The sequence below is a fragment of the Manis javanica genome, chromosome 11 (assembly GCF_040802235.1).
Source record: "Manis javanica isolate MJ-LG chromosome 11, MJ_LKY, whole genome shotgun sequence".
NCBI classification, from domain to species: domain Eukaryota; kingdom Metazoa; phylum Chordata; class Mammalia; order Pholidota; family Manidae; genus Manis; species Manis javanica.
The window spans coordinates 20,906,819-20,928,435 of NC_133166.1; the positions used below are offsets into that span (position 1 = coordinate 20,906,819).

The window sequence follows — 21,617 nt, forward strand, 5'->3', positions numbered from 1 at the left end:
AATATAATTCCACAACCTCAAAACACCCTTTCTAAGCATTTCTATATTTACATTGAATCACCCAGTTAATGGCTTCTTTCTAGTAAGAGAATTACAAGTTTTTATAGAAAACTTGAAAAATATTTTTATCTAAAGCAAAAATCACTTATAATCCCATCACCAGGAAATAACTATTGTTAATAATTGTTTCTTCTTTGTGTTTTTCAAATGAATACAATATATGTGTAAATCTTTATATTTTAGTATTAAGATAATTTTAATCTTTGTATTTAGTATTAAGATAATTTTGTATGTAATTTTTATCCTTTTTAAAAAAATCTTAATATGCTCTTGAGGGTTTTTAGTAATTTTTTCAAAAAATATATTTAATCTTTTCCACATAATTTTACAAGTATTTGAAAGTTTGCTATGTATAACTTAATAGCCTATTTGTAATCAACATAACAAATATTGTTCATATTTCAGACTTTTTGTAAACAGCATTTTAATGGCTGCATATTGCATTGTAGGAATGTGCTGTAATTAACTTAATAATTACTGATTATTGGTCCTCTAGTTACTTCTGATTTTTAATTTTTAAAATGCACATTTTATGTGTAATGTTTTTGTGTATTCCTTAATATTTCTTTAGTATAAGTTCCCAGAAATGGATGTAGTGGGCCAAAGAGTATGAATATTTAAAGCTTTTAACATTCGACATCAAATTTGTTGTCCAGAACTATGTTGCCAGTTTATACTCCCAACTTCACATATGACAGCCTCTGTTTCTTCATATCGTTGATAGCATCAGGTATATTAAGTTTTGTGATTTTCGTAGCTTAATGACAAGAATTTGTATAATCTAAATTATTTCTTATTTTTAATAATGAAATTGAACATTTTTTATAAAGAAATATCCATTAAAAATAGAAAAAGATAGTCTTCCAACTTCTTTGTGATTTATGAAACCCTCTATAATCTTCCAGGGAGAAGCAGTGAAATCTAGAAGGGGAACCAAAATATGGCAGAATGTAGGTTGCCACTTAAAGTTGCTGAGTCAAATAATTAAGTTATGTGCTTCATAAAGCATGGGTTCCTGTATAAACTGCTTTAAAGTCCCCTGTGACTCCTCTTCATTTAACCTAAACTTTTTCTTTCCTTCTCTCAGCCAGAAGTCATTGGATCTGCATCACTGCCTTTGCGATCTGTCATTCAGTCTGAGCTGCTTTCTTTCTATAATCAGCTTCCAGTGCAACAGGAAAATGGCCAGACTCCAGTTGGTCCCCTCAAGGTACATAAGTATACTTTCCAATAGTCAACTATTAGAGCATTTATTACTGGCTGGCACTGAGAATATAGCAATGAACAAGAAAATCATAGTTCTGGTCTTGCAGCTTGTTAAAATAGAGCAACAGAAGTGCTGTGAAGAAAACAAATGGTATGATACGATAATGAATACCTGGAAGGAAGTAGGAGATAATGGTTAGGAAAGGTCTATCTAAAAATGTGACATTTAAGGTAAGGTTTGAAAATGAGAAGAAGAGGCCGCCAAGTAAAAAGCACAGGGAAGACCGTTCCAGAGAAAGGGACTAATACACGCAGAGGCCCTAAAGCAGGAATAGGCTTGGCATCATCAAGGGACAGAAATTTGCCACAGAATAGGGAACCAAGAGGGAGAGTGGCAGAAAGTGAAATTGAACAGGCAGACAGCCATATCATTTAGAGCTTTGTAGGTCAGGGTTAAGGGTTTAGATGTTATCTTATGAGCCAAAAAGGACATTAAAGCATGGGAGTGACATCTGATTTACATTTTTAAAAGATGACTGTGCAGAGACTAGATTGTAGGGGCAAGAGGGAAAATAGGGAGCCTATTGCATTAGTCCAGAAAAGAGATGATTGATGGCTTGGACTAGAGTAGTGGCAGTGAACAAGAAGGGAAGTAACTGAGTTTGTGTCCTGGTGGAATAAACTCTGATATATAATTCAGTGGAGAGAGGGTTCTTTCCTTCTATTCAGAAGCTTCAGGATTTCTTAAGTGGCAGAGTTTGGAGTTTGGATGTGTGACTTCAGTATAGCTTTCTCTGATTGTCACGGTGAGTTTTTTAAATCACCACAGCCTTACCTAAAACATTTCCATGGCACCCCCTCACCCAAAGGATAAAATACAAGGCTCACCATATGACCTCAGCCTACCAGCTGTCTTGCAGCTTCCCCACCAATAGCCATGTCAAGCCATGCAAAGAATCAGTAAAGTATCATGCTGGTTCATGCCTCTGTGCTTTTGTTCCTGATTTTTATGCTGCTGCTGCTTCTCATAAACTTTCTCTACCCCCTTCTTGGTCTTCTTATTAATAAATAACATTTAGTTTTAAATACTTGTGTGATTATCATTGCAAAAAGTTAATATCACAATACTCTTTCACTATTGAAGTTTTAGTGAAACTTGCCTAGTTCATTCCAGACCTCAAGGTTAAAATCAGAAAGGGGTAATTAAAAAAATAAATGAACTAGAAATTGTTTTTGTCCTGCCTCTGTTGAAGTATTGTTTTATATAGGTTGTTGTCCATATTCAATAGACTAAAGAAACTTTGTAGTAGGTTTTAAATAAAAGGAACAGTGAGTCCTCTTTATCCCTAAAACTTCAAACTTAGAGAAAAATTACAGAATAGGAAAAAGAACTCACATATCCCTTACCTAGACTCACCAATTATTAACATTTGTCACATTTGCTTTATAGTTGCCTACCTCTTCTATCCTTTTCTCCCTTTTTCTCTTTCTCTTTGTCTGCTTCTCCTCCACACACACACACACACACACACACACAATTTTTTTTCTGAACTATTTAAGAAAGTTATAGACATCATGCTTCTTTCCCCCTGAATTTTTTTATTTCCTAGGAACAAGGACATTATCATACATAACACTGTATAGTTCTAAAAATCAATTTAACATTGATACTATATTCTAACCATAGTCCATACTCAAAATTCACCAATTATGCCAGTCATTCCATTTATAGCAAATTTTTTTCCAGGCCAGGATCATCTGTTACATTTAATTGTCATCTCTTTTATTCCCCTTTAGTCTGGAGCAGTTGTGCAACCCTTCTTTGTCTTTCAGTACTTTGATATTTTTGAAAACTAAGGCCTTTTACTTTGTAGAATGTCCTCCATTGGGGTTACCTGAATCAGTCATTACAATGATGACTGTAAGATGTTGATTTTCTAACTCCTCCATTCCTTGTACACATTAATTGGCATCCTACTCCATGGAAGAGTTCTCCTGTCACCCATATTTATTTATATTGGATTGATCTCATGGGTTCTTACATTATTCAATAGGTAACCCATTATTATTATTCATTTTGATGTTGAAATTGTCCCAGATTTGGCCATTGGGAGCCCCTTCAACTGGATTCTGTGTCCTTTCAATATGTCTCCATCCTTTTCTAAGCACTTCCTTCTTTTTTGGCACAATGATGTTCCAGGTTCACCTTATATTACTGGTAAATCCTATTTCTGGCTTTTCTTAATCCTATTAGTGTTTGTACTATATATTTGAAGATGAGTTAATTTCCTAATTATCCAGTGCTGCCTCTAGCTCTAAAATTCTGATTCTGACTCTAGAAAACATTCCTACTAACTCTCTTCCCTTTGTGTTTTATAGGTTACTGTGGAGCTTATTACAGATAACAAGGATTTCACTGGTGGGGTCAATACTAAGTTAAGTAGCAGCAGTCAACATACCTCACTTCGTGCTCTCACAAATCCAGATAAGACACTACCAGAACCTAGCCAACATGTTGCCCATACCCAGAACCCACAGAACCTAAGCCAAACTCATGAAGAAACTGCAAAGAAAGCACAGAATTTGATACACTCCAACCCAAAGGCACCAAGCCCTGTTGCATCAGATCCTTCAACCTTCATGGCAGTGCTGGCTTCTCACAGTTCAGTAAATCAGTCAAGTGGGTCAGCAAAAGAGAGTGCTTTGCTGTTATATGTGCTGCTGATGGTGCCAGATGGGAAAGATTTCATTACTGGAGATTCTGAGAAACAACCACCATGCAATGTTTATTTAAATTGCAAGCTCTTCACAGACGAATTCTCCAGATCTGTCATTGCCTGGGGCACAACACAACCAGTCTTTAACTTTTCTCAGGTAATTATACATGTCTGAACATTACGCATCCAGTAGAGATGTATAGGGGTGAGAGACCAGAATGTTTCCCAAATCATAATTCCATTTTGAAAGGAACCTAGAATATATGGACTGGGAGGGGCCTTTGTAATTAATCTGGTGTGCAGATCCAGTCGCACTATGGGATGCAAAAAGGAGAGACAATGCCAACATTGTAAAACTTTCCTATGTCTTTCTTTCCTTCTGTCCTGTCTCAGTTGATACGATTTTCCCACTACTTCTTCTGTCTTGAGTTCTGAGTTCTATTCCTTTCTGCTTCTACTACTACCAGACTTCCCCCATTCTTTTCTGTATTTCCAAACTCTTCTTTATTTATTTATTTATTTATTTCCTGTACTCTCATTTATTCTTCTACTTACTTCAGTACTCATCTTACTTGCTTTCTCTATGGAATTTGTTACTACTGCTTAAATTGTATCCTTTCTTGACTTCTGTAACTCTCTTATTTTCTTCCTGAATCAACAGATGTTCTTTAGTACTGGGCCAATAGGAAAACTAAGAAAACAGTGGTGACCCCAGCACTTTTCCCATTCTCTTAGCTTTATTGGTGCTCCTTTTCATTACTTTATCTTTGGCATTGTCCAAGCCAACACTTCCTTTTCCCATGGTCATAAATATTCCCATAGCTTCAGCTATTATTTTTATGATGATAACTTCCAAATCCACACTTCCATGTAGGCCAGACATCTCCCTCAAGTTTCAGGTCTCTGTATCTAGCTGCCTGCTGGTCGTCAGCACCTGGGTGTCTCAAAGTACTTAATACTTGGCACCTAACGCATTGCCTGGCACATCGCAGTTATTCAACAAAGATGTATGAAGGAAAGAAGGAATTCACATGTATCCAAATCTGAATTTATTTTTCTTTCCCAATCTGTTACTCTTCCTCTTCTCTGCCCTTTTTAATATTGTAATTTATACTCAGAAACCCAAGCAGAACTTAAACTTCTCCTTGGCTTGCTCTTACATAATTATTTACCAAGTCCAGTAGATGCTGCAAACTTAATTATCTCTGGAATAAGTTCTTTTACCTCAACTCCATTGCCACTGCTTTCATTCAGGCCTCATGCTCACTCCAAAGAGCCATGAGACTGGCCTGTTCCTGTTCTCTCGCCACCCATCCCTTCTGTGCACTAACAGGAATGATCTTTATAACACTAACCAGATTATTTTACTACCCTGTTTAAAACTTTTCAGTGATTTCCCCATAGCCTTCAGTACAGAATCCAAATCCTTAGTTTGGACTACAGGACCCTTTAAGAACGGACTGACTGTACTTCTCCCATCTCAACTCCTGCCACTCTTCTCTTCCCACGAGGTAGTCCAGCTACACTCAGTTACTTGTGGTTCCCTAGCCATTCTCTTTTCCTTCTGCCTTGAATTTCCTTGTCAGCCTTCATGATTCCTATTATACAGAGCTTTTTATCCTAGTTATTTCCTGCTTATTCTTAAGATTTAGGGTTACTTTCCCCCCAGAATCTCTCCCTGAAATCCACCTACATGTAGGTTAGGTTGCTGTATTTTCCTTTTTTTGGTTTCAGGTAACAGAAATGTGCTCAAGGTACCCTATGTAATTGGAGTTTCTTAGATGGATACAAAAGTCTCTCTTCTCAGGTTCTCTGCTCTTCTGATATCTTCCTTTCATCGTGCCCCACATCATTTCTTGTTTTACCCATTTTGCCTCTCATGTTTCTGTTGATTTCATCATTGGGGCTTATCTCTCCTCTGCTGTTGGAATTATACTACAGCTTGGGTTCCTTCAGATTGGTGGGCCCTTGATTGTGCCATTAAGTTGACTGACCTGCTCTTGGCCCTTCATTTCTGGTTCTTTTTATGACTTCTCTTTTCTCTTTCAGCTACCACCTGACTGGCCAATTCTGGACTAATTTTACATTGAAAATCCAAATAAAGAGTAGGCTTACTATTTGCCATGACATCTGAACAGAGCTTTTTGCGCTGGGTCATACCACCCATTGGGATTGGCTACCATTTGACTGGGTGCTCAACTCTTGTCTAGTCACTAGCCATCTTTTTTCAAAAACTTCTGTCTTTCATCAAGGGTTTGCAGATGGGTCACTTTGCCTTGGAAAGGCTTGGATGAACTTGGCAACCACAATGACTGACATGTCTGACAACCTTCTCTGTATCCCCAAAGTCCCATCTATATGAGCTTTGTCATCAGAGAACTCGGACCATTTTGTATTTGGCCTTCATATGTTCTCTAAAACCAGACTGTGGCTTCTCTTGAGGATACAGAATAGGTTCTATTTTAATGTGTTCAGCTCCTAGCACTGTGCATGGCACATAGCAGGCTTTCAGTAAATGTTGAATAGAAGTATAAATTAATCCTTTATTTTCTCAGGTGTGGGTTTTTGTTTTGCTTTTTGTTGTTCTTCTCCCTAGGTGATTCCTGTCTCTCTGTCCTCCAAATACCTGGAAAGGCTTAAGAACAATGTGATGGTAATTGAAACTTGGAACAAGGTGCGGAGCCCAGGACAGGACAAGTTGCTCGGGCTGGTGAAACTCCCTCTCCACCAGTTTTACGTGTCATTCAAGTAAATAGGATCTTTTGGAGTATTACTTATTTTACATCTTTAACTTTGTGTGGACAGAAGAGGAATTCCTTCAGTTTGCAGACATGACTAGCCCAATAGTTCCTTAGAGTACTCTTCTCAGTTTCACCACAGTTCCTGCTCTTTCTGTGTTAAAGCATTCTTACAGATACCGCTTACCATGTTTCAGGCCCTGTGCTAAGAACCTTACATTCATTTAAGTCATTTAAGCCCCACAACAATCCTCTCAGGCAGGTAACTTTTATTTCCCCTGTTTTACAGATGTCTTAACAGAGGCAAAGAGAAGTTTAATAATTTGTCAGGTACATCATAAGTAGTAGACCCAGGGTTAGAACCTAGAGAGCTCTGCTGCTTCACCAGGAAGCTCTATTACCAAAAGTTACCACCTCACAAAACTAATGGTTTATCTCAATCACAAAACGTTCATGCTGTTCACATTAGCTATTCGCAAGATTTCTGTACTATCTTTTGGATCTTCAGATTTGAATACTGTACCTCACTTCTTACTACCCAACACCTAGATGGGGTATTGATTTATCTAAGGTTAGTTCTTTCCTAAGTACAAACTGTTCATTTTTTTGCTTTTGGTGCAAGGTGCTGATTTTTAATTATTTTAGCACTGACCTCTTGCCTCACAGCCTTCTCACAGTTCTTTGTTTTAAATGCTGCATTTTACAAAGAGCACTTTTGTGGGCATTGTATCATGTGAGCCTTTCTGTATCCCCAGGAAGTATTATCATTATCCCCATTTTACAAATGCAGAAACTTGTTCTTTGACTTGGAAAAGTCAGCCTCTCTGGCTTTCTTTTCATCATCTGTAAAATAAGGGGAATGATAGATTCCCCTGTCTCCTTTATGGAGCAATGTGATCCAGGATCTAGTGAGAAAATCAATGGATAATCTGCTATGAACAGTGAAGTACTTATGATAGAAGTATGGTCAGGCTAAGGATACTGCTGAAATCATGGATGCCACTGTCAGCTATAAGCTTTTGGCTTTTTTTTTTTAACCCTCTTTTTGGTTGTGATATTAGTCTGGTCTGGTATTCCCCCTTCCCTGCTCATTTTGTTAGAACCCCATTCTTTTACGAGAGCTTGAAATAATAGTAGCTATCACTTACTAAGCACTTACCATGTATCAAGCATCATATTTGGTATTTTATATCTGTTATCTCAGTTTAGTCTTAAGAACAGCTTTTTGGTAGAATTTTTATACCTACATTTTACAGACGAAGAAACAGATTAAACTGATTACTTATATTCATACAACAAGTAAGTGACGGAGCTAAGATTCAGTATAGTATAGGGTAAAACATTTGTACTTTTCTCATTTGTTAATAATGGATATACCTTTACATTGTAAGTACTTAGTAAATGACAGATATTATTGGGAATATTATCCATATCTTATCTGTCAGACTTCAAAGTCCATACTTATTCTGGTTGACCGCACTGCCTTCCTGTAAAATAATTCAGCAAGCCTTTACCTAGATAGCTCTTGATCCCAGACACTGGGCTTGGGGCCATGATGATAGATAAATCAGATACATTCCCTGCCTTTAAATTGCTACATTTGGAACTTACGTGCCTGGTAATTTTTATTTGATGGATTATGGATAAAATTGTATTTTTTCAAACCACTATTACTTTTCTAACTGTAGATCCATTTTTAACAAACTGAGAATGAGCCAAATTGAAAATGCAGCAGCTCTAACATAATTGATTATTGTTATTTGCTCATCCACAATTTCTTTCTCCCTAGAGATCCCAAGATTTCTCACCTACTGCTTGATGCTCAGTACCCAGTTGTTGCTGTTGACAGCTACATGCCCGTGATTGATGTGTTCTCCGGCCACCAAAATGGGAATCTTCGAGTCTTTTTAGCCATGGGTTCATCAGATCAAATAATGGCACTACAAAGATTAAAGAATGAAGAAAGAATACTTCCTCTCTTCAGCCCTAGGCCAGCTCATTTCCTGAACCAGCCATCTATCGCCTCGTTTGCTATGGTAGTGACTAAAAACTTGATTGTTTACAAAACCATAATTTCATTTTAAGGTGTACAACGTGATATTTTGATACACATAACATTGAAATGATGACCACAACCAAGCTAATTAACATATCCATCACCTCACCCAGTTAGCTGTTTCACGTGTGCTGAGAACACTTAAGATCGCTCGTAGCAAATTTCAAGTATTATAATCTCATTTTATCATACTTTAGTGAAACCATTGCCCCAAATCCTTATTACAGTAGTGAAAAAGAACATACTTGTACTCCAATACCTGCTGTAGATCAAAGGAATCATTTATATTTTTCTTTTATGAATTAAGTGGATATCAATGTCTCCCTGAGCCCTTTGAATTTATAAAGAAAATCTAATTGGACAATCAGATCTTTATCCTATAATTTAGGAACATAATTGCTTTTTAAAAATTGGGGTAAACTTAAAACTGCACTTAAAAAAGATAATCTGGGTGAAAAAAAATTGGAGTTGAGGAGTGGAGAGAGTGAGATCTTATTCTGTTTCTCAATCAAATCCTTACTGTAAAGTTATAGTGAAGTTCCTTGCTTTACTACTAGTAACTTAAAAATAATTTGTACAGTGCTGTACATTTGAGAAAGTACACTGATGTACTTTATCATAAGGTGGATCATTGTCATTGCTCGGTAGTTGATGAAACAGAATCAGAGAGCTTATGTTGCTTGTCCAGATCATATGGTGAAGGATGGGAGACCTGGGGTTCAGGCACAGGTCTTCTAACTTGAAGTTCAATCATTCCACTATATCATGTCCTACTGTATCTTAACATTTGGTTTCTTCACTTACTTGTATAGCCAAATCTCAGTCTTCACATCATGTAAGTAAGTTATGTTTTTTAATCAGAATCTGAATGACAAATATAATATCTCTAGCAGAGAACTATTAGGAAAATAATCTACTAACAGGTTATTGTTCATTTGTATGTTATGAACTATAAACTTTTCTTTACTGTTTCTATTAGATACTAATGTCTATCAGTAGATAATAATGACTTTTTAAATTTAATAATGACATAAAAGCACAAAGAAAATCATCCATAACATTCCCAAGTCCTTTTAGGTGTTACATGACCCTCACATTACAGTGTAGACTCAGATTTTGTTAATTCCATACTGAAAGTTGGAAAATGTTATTAAGAACAGAAAAGAAGTCCTTCAAAGAGTAGATATCTACAAATACAACTGCTTTTCCTCCTATACTTGAGTCTCTCATCCAGTTCAGCATCTGCAGAACTGAATTATTTAATTACTGTAATACTGTATGGCCAAAAAGCCACTGTGATTCTGAGGGGTTTTTTCCCTCTTTTTTTTTTTTTCAGGGGAATTAAATTGAAAGTTCTCAGTTTCCTAACGAAGGTTTTTGAGCAGCTATTGCTGATATGTTTAGATTTCAAAACAAAGACCTAATGCAATCTATTTCAACTTTATTAGATTATTTAGAAAGTTAAACATGTGAAAATCATACACTCTGACCCTTATCTGAATCCTGAATCCCCCCTTTGAATGTCCCCAGCAATTGGTTGTCTAGTGTCTGCTGAAGCTGTACAGGGCAGAGGTAAAGAACATTAGCTCTGGAGTTAGATCACCTGAGTTCAAACGCTAGTTCCACTGTTATTAGCTATGTGTGTTAAATTAGCTAGTACAAGTGAAGGGCTTATTAGTACAGTGCCTGGCTCATAGTAAAACCATTATTGTTATTAGTAGAAGTACCTTCAGTAACACTGAGTTCACTACCTTTCCAAATAGTTTCTTACCATTATTGAACAGTCTTGGTATTAGTCACAACTTCATTAGAAATAGTAAATAAGTTATAAGTACATTAATACATGTTTGCTTCAAATATGTATTCTTTATCTTAATAAGGAAATAGCCTCTAAGCATACTAAGAATCAGAAACAGATGTTGAATTTTGTCAAATGCCTTTTTAACATTTATTGAGATAGTCATTTTTTTTTCCCTTTTCCATTAATGCACTGAATTACATTTTTGGATTCCCTAATATTAACCCCAGTCTCACAGTCTAGAGAAATCTCACTTGATCTGATAAAAGTAAGCAATTGTGAGATTTATACACAATAAAAATTAAGTATCCCTTTGAGTATCATCTCATAATGCTTATTTCTTCTATATTCAGACTTCGTATAGATACAGGACTATTCTAAGCAAGTTACTCTTTAAAGCTTACCAGTGTCTCTGTTTCATTTAATAGGCAGAGGACCAAGGAAACAGACTGATGGAGCACCATTTTGAGCTCCATGTAGAAAAGGTTAAAGGGCTAGCCCCTCTTCAGGCAACAGTTTGGGGAGAAGCCGATTGTTATATTCAATACTACTTTCCAGTTCAAGACGCACAACCTAGTGTGCTAAAAGGGCCTGAGTTCCTTGAAAACGGTAGGTTTGAAAGGCTAGGACTCTTTGTTCTTGTGCGGTTCTTTTATTGAATATACTTGGGAATTTTTTTCATGAGTAAATTTTGTGTTCTTGAATGTTTCTAGTCTCACCTGGACAATATAGGAGATGGCTAAAGTTTTTATTTTTCTTATGTTGTTTTTTTGTAACTTTTGATATGATTTCAAATTCATGGAAAAGTTGCAAAAGTAGTACAAGGAACTTCTGTGTACTCTTTACCTGGATCCACTGATTATTTACATTTTGACCCATCTTCTAGCATTTATATACCTACTCACTTTAATTTACATACATACGGTTGATGGTCATTATTCATGGCAGTTATGTTTTACAAAGTTGTCAAGAACACTAATTGGAGAATACTGAGCCATTGCTCCCAGGGGAAATATATATGTATACATATCTCATGTAGATCATAATCTTAACTCCTAAAAGCAACTTAGGAGTTCACTACCTTTCCAAATAGTTCTTTTGGAAGGTTCTATTTTCTTCCTTTTATAAAAGAGAACATGAGTTTCAGAAGCATTAAGTGACTGAGGCCACCCCACTAACAAGTGCCTTATCCACCTGGCCCCAGAACCAGATATTCTTGGCACTGCACTGCACTGCACTGCCCCTTACCATCTCCATCTTCTAGACTTCTCTGAGAGCTAAAACAAGAAGGCAGAATATCAACTTATTCAAGCTCAGCTGGAAATAAGCAAGTCAGTTGACTCAGATTTTTCACCATTCTGAGCATGTTCACAAATAACTGCAGAAGTGCAGTTATTGATTTGGGGGCTCAGATAAGGGACTTGTATCCAGAAGATACAAAGAACTCTTACAAATTAATAGTAAAAAGACAATTCCACTAAAAAATGGTCAAAGGATTTGAATAGATGTTTCTCCAAAAGTAAACAAATGGCCAATAAGCACATGAAGAGATATTCAATATCATTAGGCATTTGGGGAATGAAAACCAAAACCACCACAAGATAACCACTTCTTCCGACTACAATGGCAATAATTTTAAAAACAAAAACCGGACTAACAAGTGTTGGCAAGTATGTGGAGAAATTGGAACCCTCATACGCTGCTCACCAACAAAGGGATCTCTTTATTCTGTATCATGGGACCCTAGGGGACCATAGCTGCTAGGGAAATGAACCTTATTAGCAGGCATAACTTAGTCGAAAGATACAGGCTCTCATTCCAGGTCAGTGATCTACTAGCTTTAAGACCTTTGAGTTCACCATGTGACCTCAAGGTATTCATATCCCATCTGTTTGGTAGGCGTAATAATACCTGTTTTATTTTCTTCATTGGAGTTTTGCGACTATAAAATTGATTAATACTAGATATTAATGTACTTACTATCTTACTACATGTAAAACACTCAATGATGTGTTCAATTATTCTGAATTGCTTTTCTTTTCCAAAGGAATCACTTTAAAGCCTTTCAGATCTGCAACCACACTCTGTGTTCCAGAACCCATCTTTAATAGTAAGCACCACCACTCTCTCCTGTTGCCAACTGAAGTTCCACTACAGAGGTTCCTACTGAGTGCCTTCTCTGCACAGGGGCTTGTGCCTGGAGGTGGAGTCCAGTTTGAAATCTGGTGCAGGTACAGTGGAGAACCCAGTCCTGTCTCTAGAAAGAAAGGGCACATCCTTCCCTTAACAGGCTTGGTTGAACCCTATGGAAGCTAAGTGACCCCTTCTGCCGTAGTTGATATTATTTGAGCTTGTTAGTGATTCTTATCCAGATTTTACTGAACTCTGCTAAATTATTAGGATCTTGGAAGCAGTTTTATCTCATACATCTAACCACTACTTACATTTGGAAGTGTTGTTCTATCAGTTTTATCTCCTACTATTATATCTTATGTGTATCAGTCACCTTTCTCTGCTTCTCTTACTGCCTTGTTTACTTGAGGACCTCATCATTTCATGTCTAAATTATTGTGACAGTCTCCTAACTGCTCTCCCCACTTTTAGAGTTGTCCCTTATATGTTCTTCACACCACCAGAAGAGTAGCCTTCATAAAATAAAAGTCCACTCACCCATGTCACAGACTTTGGCATGAATACAGATGTTTGACCGCCCAACCCCTTTGCATCCTACTCCCCAGAAGCCAACTAAAATGACTAAGAGAGTGTGATAAAAGAGGAGACAGAATCAAGAAGAGAACTGGGGAAGAGTATTGTTCTCTCATCAGAAACTTTTTAAGTACAATCAGGTGGAAAGTAGGTGGGATTTATGACTTTGTGAAATAAGAATGAAATGTTTTGATATGAGAAGGAAATAAAGTAGGGACTAACAGATCCTCAATGACCCTCCAAATTTGAGGGACTTAGGCCTGAAGCCATAGAAAAGATTGGGACTGCTCCACTTAGAACTGCTTTTGCTGCTGCAGGATGGACTCTTTCAAAAGTGGCTAATCCCAGAGGTCCAAGTCAGATGCAGTAACTCAAACAGAAAGCCTGGGGGAAGCTAGTCTTTGTCCTGAATACATGGTATAATTTGTAGGGCCCTTCCTCATTATTATTATGGGTAATAAATCCAGCCAGACATGACCTCAGCTGTATACCACAAATACAGAACAATCAGGCTCCAAAAATAACTTAATACTGAAAGCTGATCCCTGGAATAGACTGAATCATTCGTCCCCCAAATTCTTACAACTGACAGCTTGTGTTTTTGTGGCCTACAGATACTATTATCCTAATGTAAGAGACCAGATGGTCGCCAAAGGAACCTTACCATTATCGAGGATCTGTGCCGTGGTAACCATGCAGCACCATGAGGATGTGGGACTACAGACCTTTAATCTCCCTTTAACCCCCAGGTTTGAGAACAGGAAAGAATTGAGGAACCAATCATCAGGTAATTTAAGACTGGTTTGTCTTAACTTTTCAAAGTCAGAATACTTTAAATGTCCCCTTTTTCTCTAAGTTAATGATTCTTCACATTGTGTGGTACTTACCCTTTTAAGAATTTGATGAAAACCATGATACAGCTTCTTTTAGAAAAATTAATATAGAATATACACTGCAAATTAGAAAATTCATAGTTCCATTGGCTCTATATAAATGTTGCTTATCTCATTTCACCTTTAACTTCAGCAAGCATGTTTCATGAGTCCTCGCAGCATAAATCCTATTTATATAGGTATACTCAAAGAACTGTTTTTCTGAAGCAACATGAGCAGATGTGGGGTTGGTGGAATATAGTTAGCATGAACTGGGAATTCACCATAAGGGAGGAGGATGTTAGGACTTAAAGTTGGAAGGATTAGTATACAATTTGGGGTTTTGAATTATATCCTGATGGTTTCAGCAAGATGACCTACCTTCCAAATACATCATCAGATACCTAACATTAGCCTCCTAGATCAAGTTATTGTGCATGTTTGCTGGGAAGCATCTGCCGAAACAAAAGGTTTTATCTTGCTGTGATTAAGATCTGATTGTTCCTCCTGACCTAATGGATCAGCTTGTTCTGATGTTCCTTAAGGCTTTCTCTGAAATGTGATAGTCAGATGGTAGAATTATTATTTAAAAAATGGCATGGGAAGGGTGTTTCAGGTGATGTGGTAGGAGGTGATAGAAGCACAAGAGTATGAAAACCTTTTAGAAGTTTGAAGAAGAAGAAAGATTAGAGTCCATCTCAATTCTATAAAAATAAGGAGTTTTGAAAATCTGGGATAAAGTTCTGCCTCTGATAGTTGTGTAATCTTGGCAAACAGTTGAAGCTCTGAGCCATAGTTTCTAGGATGTAAAGTGAAAATAGTAACTTCTGTTCTGCCTTTATTAATCATAAAGTACAATAATATAATGTGATTGTGACCATGGACAGATTATCTCACTGCTAAAGCCCCTTATTGTTCATTGGAATTGTACTGTTTATCTTCTTCCTTCCTTCCTTCCTGAGGTCTGGTAGTACAGAGAATCTTCCAGTTGACCTTTTTATCTTTTTTCCTTCTGTCTTCATTCTTCAGGATTACTGGATGTGGGCCTAAGGTACAGGCGTACTCCAAGGACAGCAGAGGGAGTTCTTGCTGCCCGAGTTGTGTCTATCTCAGTCCAGATTATCAGAGCCTGTGGTCTGCAAGCAGCAGCCAAGTAAGTCCACCTTAGAAATGCAGTTCTCAAACCTTTTTCCATAGCAGTCTACACGATATATGATACTCAGATGTGCAGAATTTCCTTGTGTACAATTTCCAATCCATTAACCACACTCTACTTGTTTCCTTTTCTCTTAAAAAAAGCATATATGAATATAAGTGAATAGAATCACTTACAAACTCTGCTATTTTAACTGTTAATAGCAACTTAGTTCCTGGACCTTGTCCAGCAACGTATCCTCAACCCTGCTTGACCACTTATTCTTATGGTCATATCCTGTGCCCTCAAACCATGCCAGGACCCATCACCACAGCTCCTCTGTGATCTCACATTCAGTCTCAGTTCCACCTCCTGGTTTTCTAGCTTGTTCCCCTTCAGTCTGTTCTCAGTACAAGCCAGGCATCCTATGAAAACTAAGTCAGGTCTCAAGCTTTATTGAAAACCCACTAATGACTTCCCACCTCATTCAAATTAAAGCCAAACTCCTTAAAATGGCTATAAAACCCCACATGATCTCAACCCCCTCTTATCTTTGGGACCTGATTTCTTTGTGCCTTTGTCTTGCCGCTTTTTTCTGCCTGGAATACTGCTTCTGTATGCAAACAGCACGGCCTTCTCTTACTTCCTCCAGGTCTTTGCTCATACCTCTCTCTACCTTGAATATTCTTCTTCCTTTTGGCCACTAAACAAACTCCTATTTTCTTTCAAGATTTTAGAGCTTCTTTGCAGCCTTCCTTTATCTCTTCCTACATGTGGACATATTCGTGCTTTGTCCTTTGTCTCTTAGCACCTTGGTTGCAGTACAGATGACTCTGTTTCAGTTATTTGCATACCTGAGTTTTCCTCCACTAAGCTTTCCTCCACTCGAGTTCCTCTAGTGACTGCCTGAACTTCTCACTACCCAACCCCACCACATAGCATAGGTCTAGCACATAACAGGTCCCCAGTTAGCAAGAGAAGTAGGCCACGCTCCTACTGCAAACAGGTTCACTTAGGATGTGAGTTCCAGGAAGAAGCCAGCCTGCGCTCCCTAACTTTTTACTTTGGTGTATCTTAGAGTCAGATTGTATGCCTTTAACTTCACAGTCTCTAAATAACTAATGAAATTTCTTCCCTGTGAGATCTGACACTGAAGCAGCCAATAAAATGTTCAGTCTAATTAATATTTTTCCTCACTAAATTCTCCAAATAGACTTTTTCAATAATTGCCCTACAACATCTTAGTCTAAGTGACAGCAGGTCAGTTTTTTAATCTGTCACTCCCACATACTAAATCTCTTAATGGTTTCCCATTGTACATAGTAGTGGCCTCCTAATTTCAATTGTGCATTCCAGTTAACAGAAAAATTAAAATGTAGCATACCCTCCAATAAATCATCTTCATATACTACTATACTAATATATTAAATAGTTCATAAAATATATAACAGAGTTGTAAAACTTTATGGGATAACAAATATAGAAGTTTTAATATTTTCTCCCTGTACCCAAATAGTTCACCCTATGAAATCCTTAGGTTGTTCACATTGTAAGGGCTATTGGTCCACAGTATAAGGTCCAATCTGTTCAACTTGGCATTTAGGGCCCTTCAAAATATCTTAATCTAAGTCTCAAATGAAGAGTAGGAGTTATCAAAATGCCTAAGATGCTGAAAATTCTGGTCAAAGGCATGGAGGCATGAAATTTGTATATGTGAGTATGTCCTGTGTAAGATCCAGAAAATTGTGAGTATGGTATTAAATTAACTACTGTTTAATTGGCAGAGAAGGACTTGAAATTTAGATACTCAGTAAATCCCAGAGAGACTGAATAACATAAGAATCTCAGTAGTTCCTCTTTCTGGGACTTCTGGGGTAAAGTCAGATCAGACGACAGGCAGTTTTTTTTAAGTCCTGCATTTAGTCTGTGTTGGTGTTACTAGAAGGAAGGGCCAAGTAGCCAAGCCATTTCTAGCACTACACTACCAGAATGGCAGGTCGGTGGAGTTCCACAGGATATGAGACAAAGCACGACATAATGGCAACTGAATTGTACTAGAAATTGGACCCCTTGGCTTCTCGTCCCACCCCCATCTTCCACTAGCTGTATGTGATCTTGGACTAGTTTCTTTGCTCTCTAGGTCTTAGTTTCTTCATCTGAAATATGGAAATTGGTAACACCTCCCTTGATTTTATAACGATGAGTGTAAAAAAAAAATTGAACAAATATGAAGTTACTTTGTTCAACTACTAACTACTATACAAATGTATGAATTTTTACAGTTCCACCAGTATAGATAATTGTTACCTTTATTAGCCAGTAGAATATAGTAAAATCAGAAATAAGTTTTACATTGCCTCTTACTGAAGAGAAGAATTCTTGGTGTCCTGATAGCAGGTGCTCTGAAGTCAACCTTCTTTCATCAAGAGACACCAACTCTTAACCTTATGTGCCAGTGGTCTTCCTAAAAACATTACAGTGTCTGTGTAAAGAAGGCACTTCTTTCTTACACACTTGAGTCTTCTAACTAACCTGATCTTTAACTGAGAGTGAGTAGAAACTTCCTTGGACATAGCCAATAGTTTTTAAGTTCATAAAGGTAAGAAACTAGCTATTTCACTGCTGTATATCTAGCTCTCTGAGCCCAGTGCATGGCACACATAGCAGATACTCAGGGAATATTTATTGAATGAATGCATGCAGACCAGCTTGGGGCCCAAATTTTCTGACATGTCACTATACTTCTGAGAGTTCCCTATTAAGAGTCCTTTCACTGCCTGTGGGCAGGTTCTCTGTTTTGAGTATATTATCTAATGTGGTTTTTACAAATTACTTGAATAACTGATCCTTTTTTTTTTTTTAGCCACTGCTAACATTTGATTTATTTACATCTCTTTTTTCCTATGCATAATGTATACTTCAGAATATGCTGTTGTATGAACATAAAGCAGTCTCCTATTAATGATCATTGTGGGTTAATTAATTTCATTAGAAATGAAATTACAGTAAGTATTCAAATATATATACATCTTTAGTATTTGTTGTATCCTTGTGTTGTGTTCCTTTTAGCAAAGAGGACAGTGAAACTTGGGAGAGGTTGAATAATTTGCCCAAGTCCACACATCTAAGTAAATGATGGAGCCAGGATTCAAACCCAGATTTGTGTAACTCCAAATTACTACCCTCTACTAATGTATACCAAGTATACAGTAAGGAAGGAACACCTAAGTCTGCTTTGGCCTGTCAGGGAATGCTTCAAAAAGAGGTGACCTCTTTGCCTAAATGTCAGTTTTATGCCTTTGGGGAACTTGGGGGTAAGAGAGTTTGTCTCAACTATAGCCACACACAAAAGACTTGACCACTCCTAATGAGTGTCAGTTAAAGGTGGGTAGATTCTGTCTGTCCACTGTAGAACATCTGTACTAAGAAACAGAATAATAGCCCCTGATATCTGGGAACTGATCTAACACTCATAGCTAGACTTTGGTGTTTTCCTGTTGAACATAAGAAGTCTCTCAGAACACCAGCATTAGACCAGGAATGCTCTGTGACCAGGATGAAGTGAAACTAAAATAAGATTACTCCATAATCTTGTCTAAGCACAAACCAAAACAAGGTCATTAAAAAAAACACAAAAATACCCAACATCCCCCATCCTAGTTAAAATGAGTAACCATACAGCTTTACCTCTTACAGCTTTACCCTTATAGTAGTCTTCCCTCCTTCTAGATAAGATCCATTAGAATACGAATCCAGAGAAAAGCCTCACTTCTTCGAACAGTCCTCCAAATCAGCTAACATAAGCCTACTGTTATAAATCCTTTCTGCCACCTTCTTCCTGAGATGCCCCATGGTTCCACTTGGTGTGTGCTCTCCCTCTGCAATGAGCAGTAAAGCCAGCTTGTTCTACTACAGTTGGTTCCTGGCGGTCTTGGCTGAGGGGTGTTGACAGTACGGTGGAGTGTCCTTGGAGTCTCACTCTGGTAGCAGATGAGTGTTGTCTCCCCTCTGCCCATACACATACACTATGATATCTAGATTACTAAGAAAGCACAGTATGGCTCTGCCAAAAGCCTAGATAAGAAATGCATGATCAGTGAGCATTCTTGGTGGCCTCATGGAAATGGCAGAGATGTTTTCTAGGCAATCTGGCTCATTTCTGATATTACTTTCTTCTCATTCCCCCCCTTCTGCCCTCAGGGCTTTGGCTGAGCACGAACCTGCTCTACAGTTCAGCGCCACAGTTGGGGTCAATGCCTTTGTCACTGCTCATCTCTCCTTCCTGCCCAAGGGAGAACAGCGCAGAACCCGCCCCGTGGCCTGTTCCTTCTGCCCTGAGTTCTCTCATCACGTTGAGTTCCCGTGTAACTTGGTGACTCAGCACTGCAGTGGAGAGGCCTGTTTCCTGGCCGAGCTGTTGGAGTTTGCAGAGGTCACTTTTGCTATTTATCATGAAGATACCAAATCAGGTGAGCACCAAGTGACTCATCACAATCAGAATTAAAGGGAGTTCTGTTTTGAATAGTATAGCCCTTCCTAGAAAATACATGTTGGATTGTTTGTGGATCAGAGGTCATACTCTTTGCAACTTACTTCTGAAGGGTATAGCAAAAAAAAAAATACATACTGAGTGTATGTGTGTGTGAAAGGATGTAGAGAGAAAAAGCAAATGTTTCAAGATGTTAGTGGATGAAGTTCAGTGAGGGGTATGTAGGAGTTCGTTGTAATATTCTTGCAACTTTTCTGTATGGCTGAAGATTTTTTTAAATAAAATTATATGTATATGTATGTATGTGTGTGTATATGTATATATATGTGTGTATACATGTATGTATTTATGATTAATGATTTAGAGGGCATTCAAGCTTTAACTGGAGCAAGATGATCTCTAGTGCATCTTTCAACAGTGAAATTCAATGAGAATAAATGGAGGGTTATGTGGTTATATTGTAAACAAGCCCTTTGGTCAGTAGACCACCAAATAACTTCTTTTTTTGTTGGCTTTAACAGCCAGTGATATAGCTAGTATCCAGTCACTCAAAGAGTATCTGCTCGGACTAGTAAAGGTACCCACAAAAGAGCTGCTGGTCAAGAGATCTGGTAAGAACTATCACTTTCTAACCCTACCCTTTCCCATTTACTTCCCTACAAGAGATCATCTTATCTGATTCACTTGCAAGATGCGCAGAAGAAAACATGACCTCTTAACACATGCTTCTGAATTCTCCCAGATACCTCAAACATTTTCTCAAAAGTACTTTAAGTCTTCTACTTAAGCCCTAATCATTTCAAAAGTCTTCTAACAAAGCAAAAAAGATCAAAACATTGTACTGTGATCTTATTCTAGGGAAGATGATGCTGGTGATGATGATGATGATGATGATATTAATGATAATAAATATGGTGGTTATATTACATTATATAGCATTTTGTAAAGTATTTTCTCAGATCTTGTTTGAGCCTCATTTTAACTCTTTCTGGTAGGGGGGAATACAGTATCTTACTATTTTCATTTCTTAGATGAGAAAACTTAGGCTCACAGATGTTAAATGATACGCCAAAACCATACAACTAGTGGAGCGGCCATACTGAAAATCAAATCGAGATTCACCTGTTCCTTTCTACTCGATTCTCCTCTCTGACTGAAGAAAGAATAAAAGTATGAAGTAAAGACTCAAAAAAAAAACAGCCAAGAAGACAGTCTTAAAATTATGATCCCATTCTGTGTATTTTTACTAGCTCAGCGACCTTGACAGAGTGACCTGGACCTTTCTGAGTCCCAGTTTTTTTATCTCATAGATAGAGACAGTTAATCCTGACATGTCTACAATCCTGACAAAGTAGGAATTGATGAAATAGAATATATAAAGTACCTGATACACCGTAGACTTTCAGTAAATGTCAGTTTTCCTTCTCTTGTCCATCTTCCTCCCTAGGATTTTATAATCTAGTTTCTGGATTTCTGTTACACATCTCCCAAGTTTAACTGTGAGTTAAAATTTGAGCAATACTCTAATAAATGGGTACTACCTGTGTTCCTACCAAAGAAAAGTCTGTACAACTTGATATAGGATTTAATTCTCACTTACATCATTTATTGTTTGTGAACTAGAATAAGTCACTTCTCTCAGATCCATAGTTTCCACCTCTGTAAAAATGGATATAATAAGATCTACAAGATTATTGAAGCATTCAAAGAAATTATGCAGGTGAAAGATCTTGGCACAGAAATAAGCTCATAGAATACATCACTTTCCTTCTGAAACTTAATACAGTTTGTCAGTGAAAGCAACCATCTGGGAAGTCCCATCTGTATAAATTAAATTTAA

The 21,617-nt window shown here is 37.5% G+C and overlaps 1 protein-coding gene across 4 annotated transcripts in view; it reads left to right on the forward strand.

Moving 5' to 3' along the window:
• C2CD3 (C2 domain containing 3 centriole elongation regulator) overlaps positions 1–21,617 on the forward strand; it is a 147,895-nt gene that overhangs the window by 72,895 nt on the left and 53,383 nt on the right. For all 4 annotated transcript variants that reach the window (XM_037026238.2, XM_037026237.2, XM_037026239.2 and 1 more), the window contains 10 exons: positions 1,148–1,270; positions 3,646–4,140; positions 6,580–6,731; positions 8,511–8,757; positions 11,004–11,184; positions 12,623–12,806; positions 13,896–14,068; positions 15,183–15,306; positions 19,489–19,757; positions 20,299–20,388. In XM_037026238.2, the coding sequence (XP_036882133.2) occupies positions 1,148–1,270; positions 3,646–4,140; positions 6,580–6,731; positions 8,511–8,757; positions 11,004–11,184; positions 12,623–12,806; positions 13,896–14,068; positions 15,183–15,306; positions 19,489–19,757; positions 20,299–20,388 (2,038 nt within the window). The remainder of the gene's footprint in view (positions 1–1,147; positions 1,271–3,645; positions 4,141–6,579; positions 6,732–8,510; positions 8,758–11,003; positions 11,185–12,622; positions 12,807–13,895; positions 14,069–15,182; positions 15,307–19,488; positions 19,758–20,298; positions 20,389–21,617) is intronic.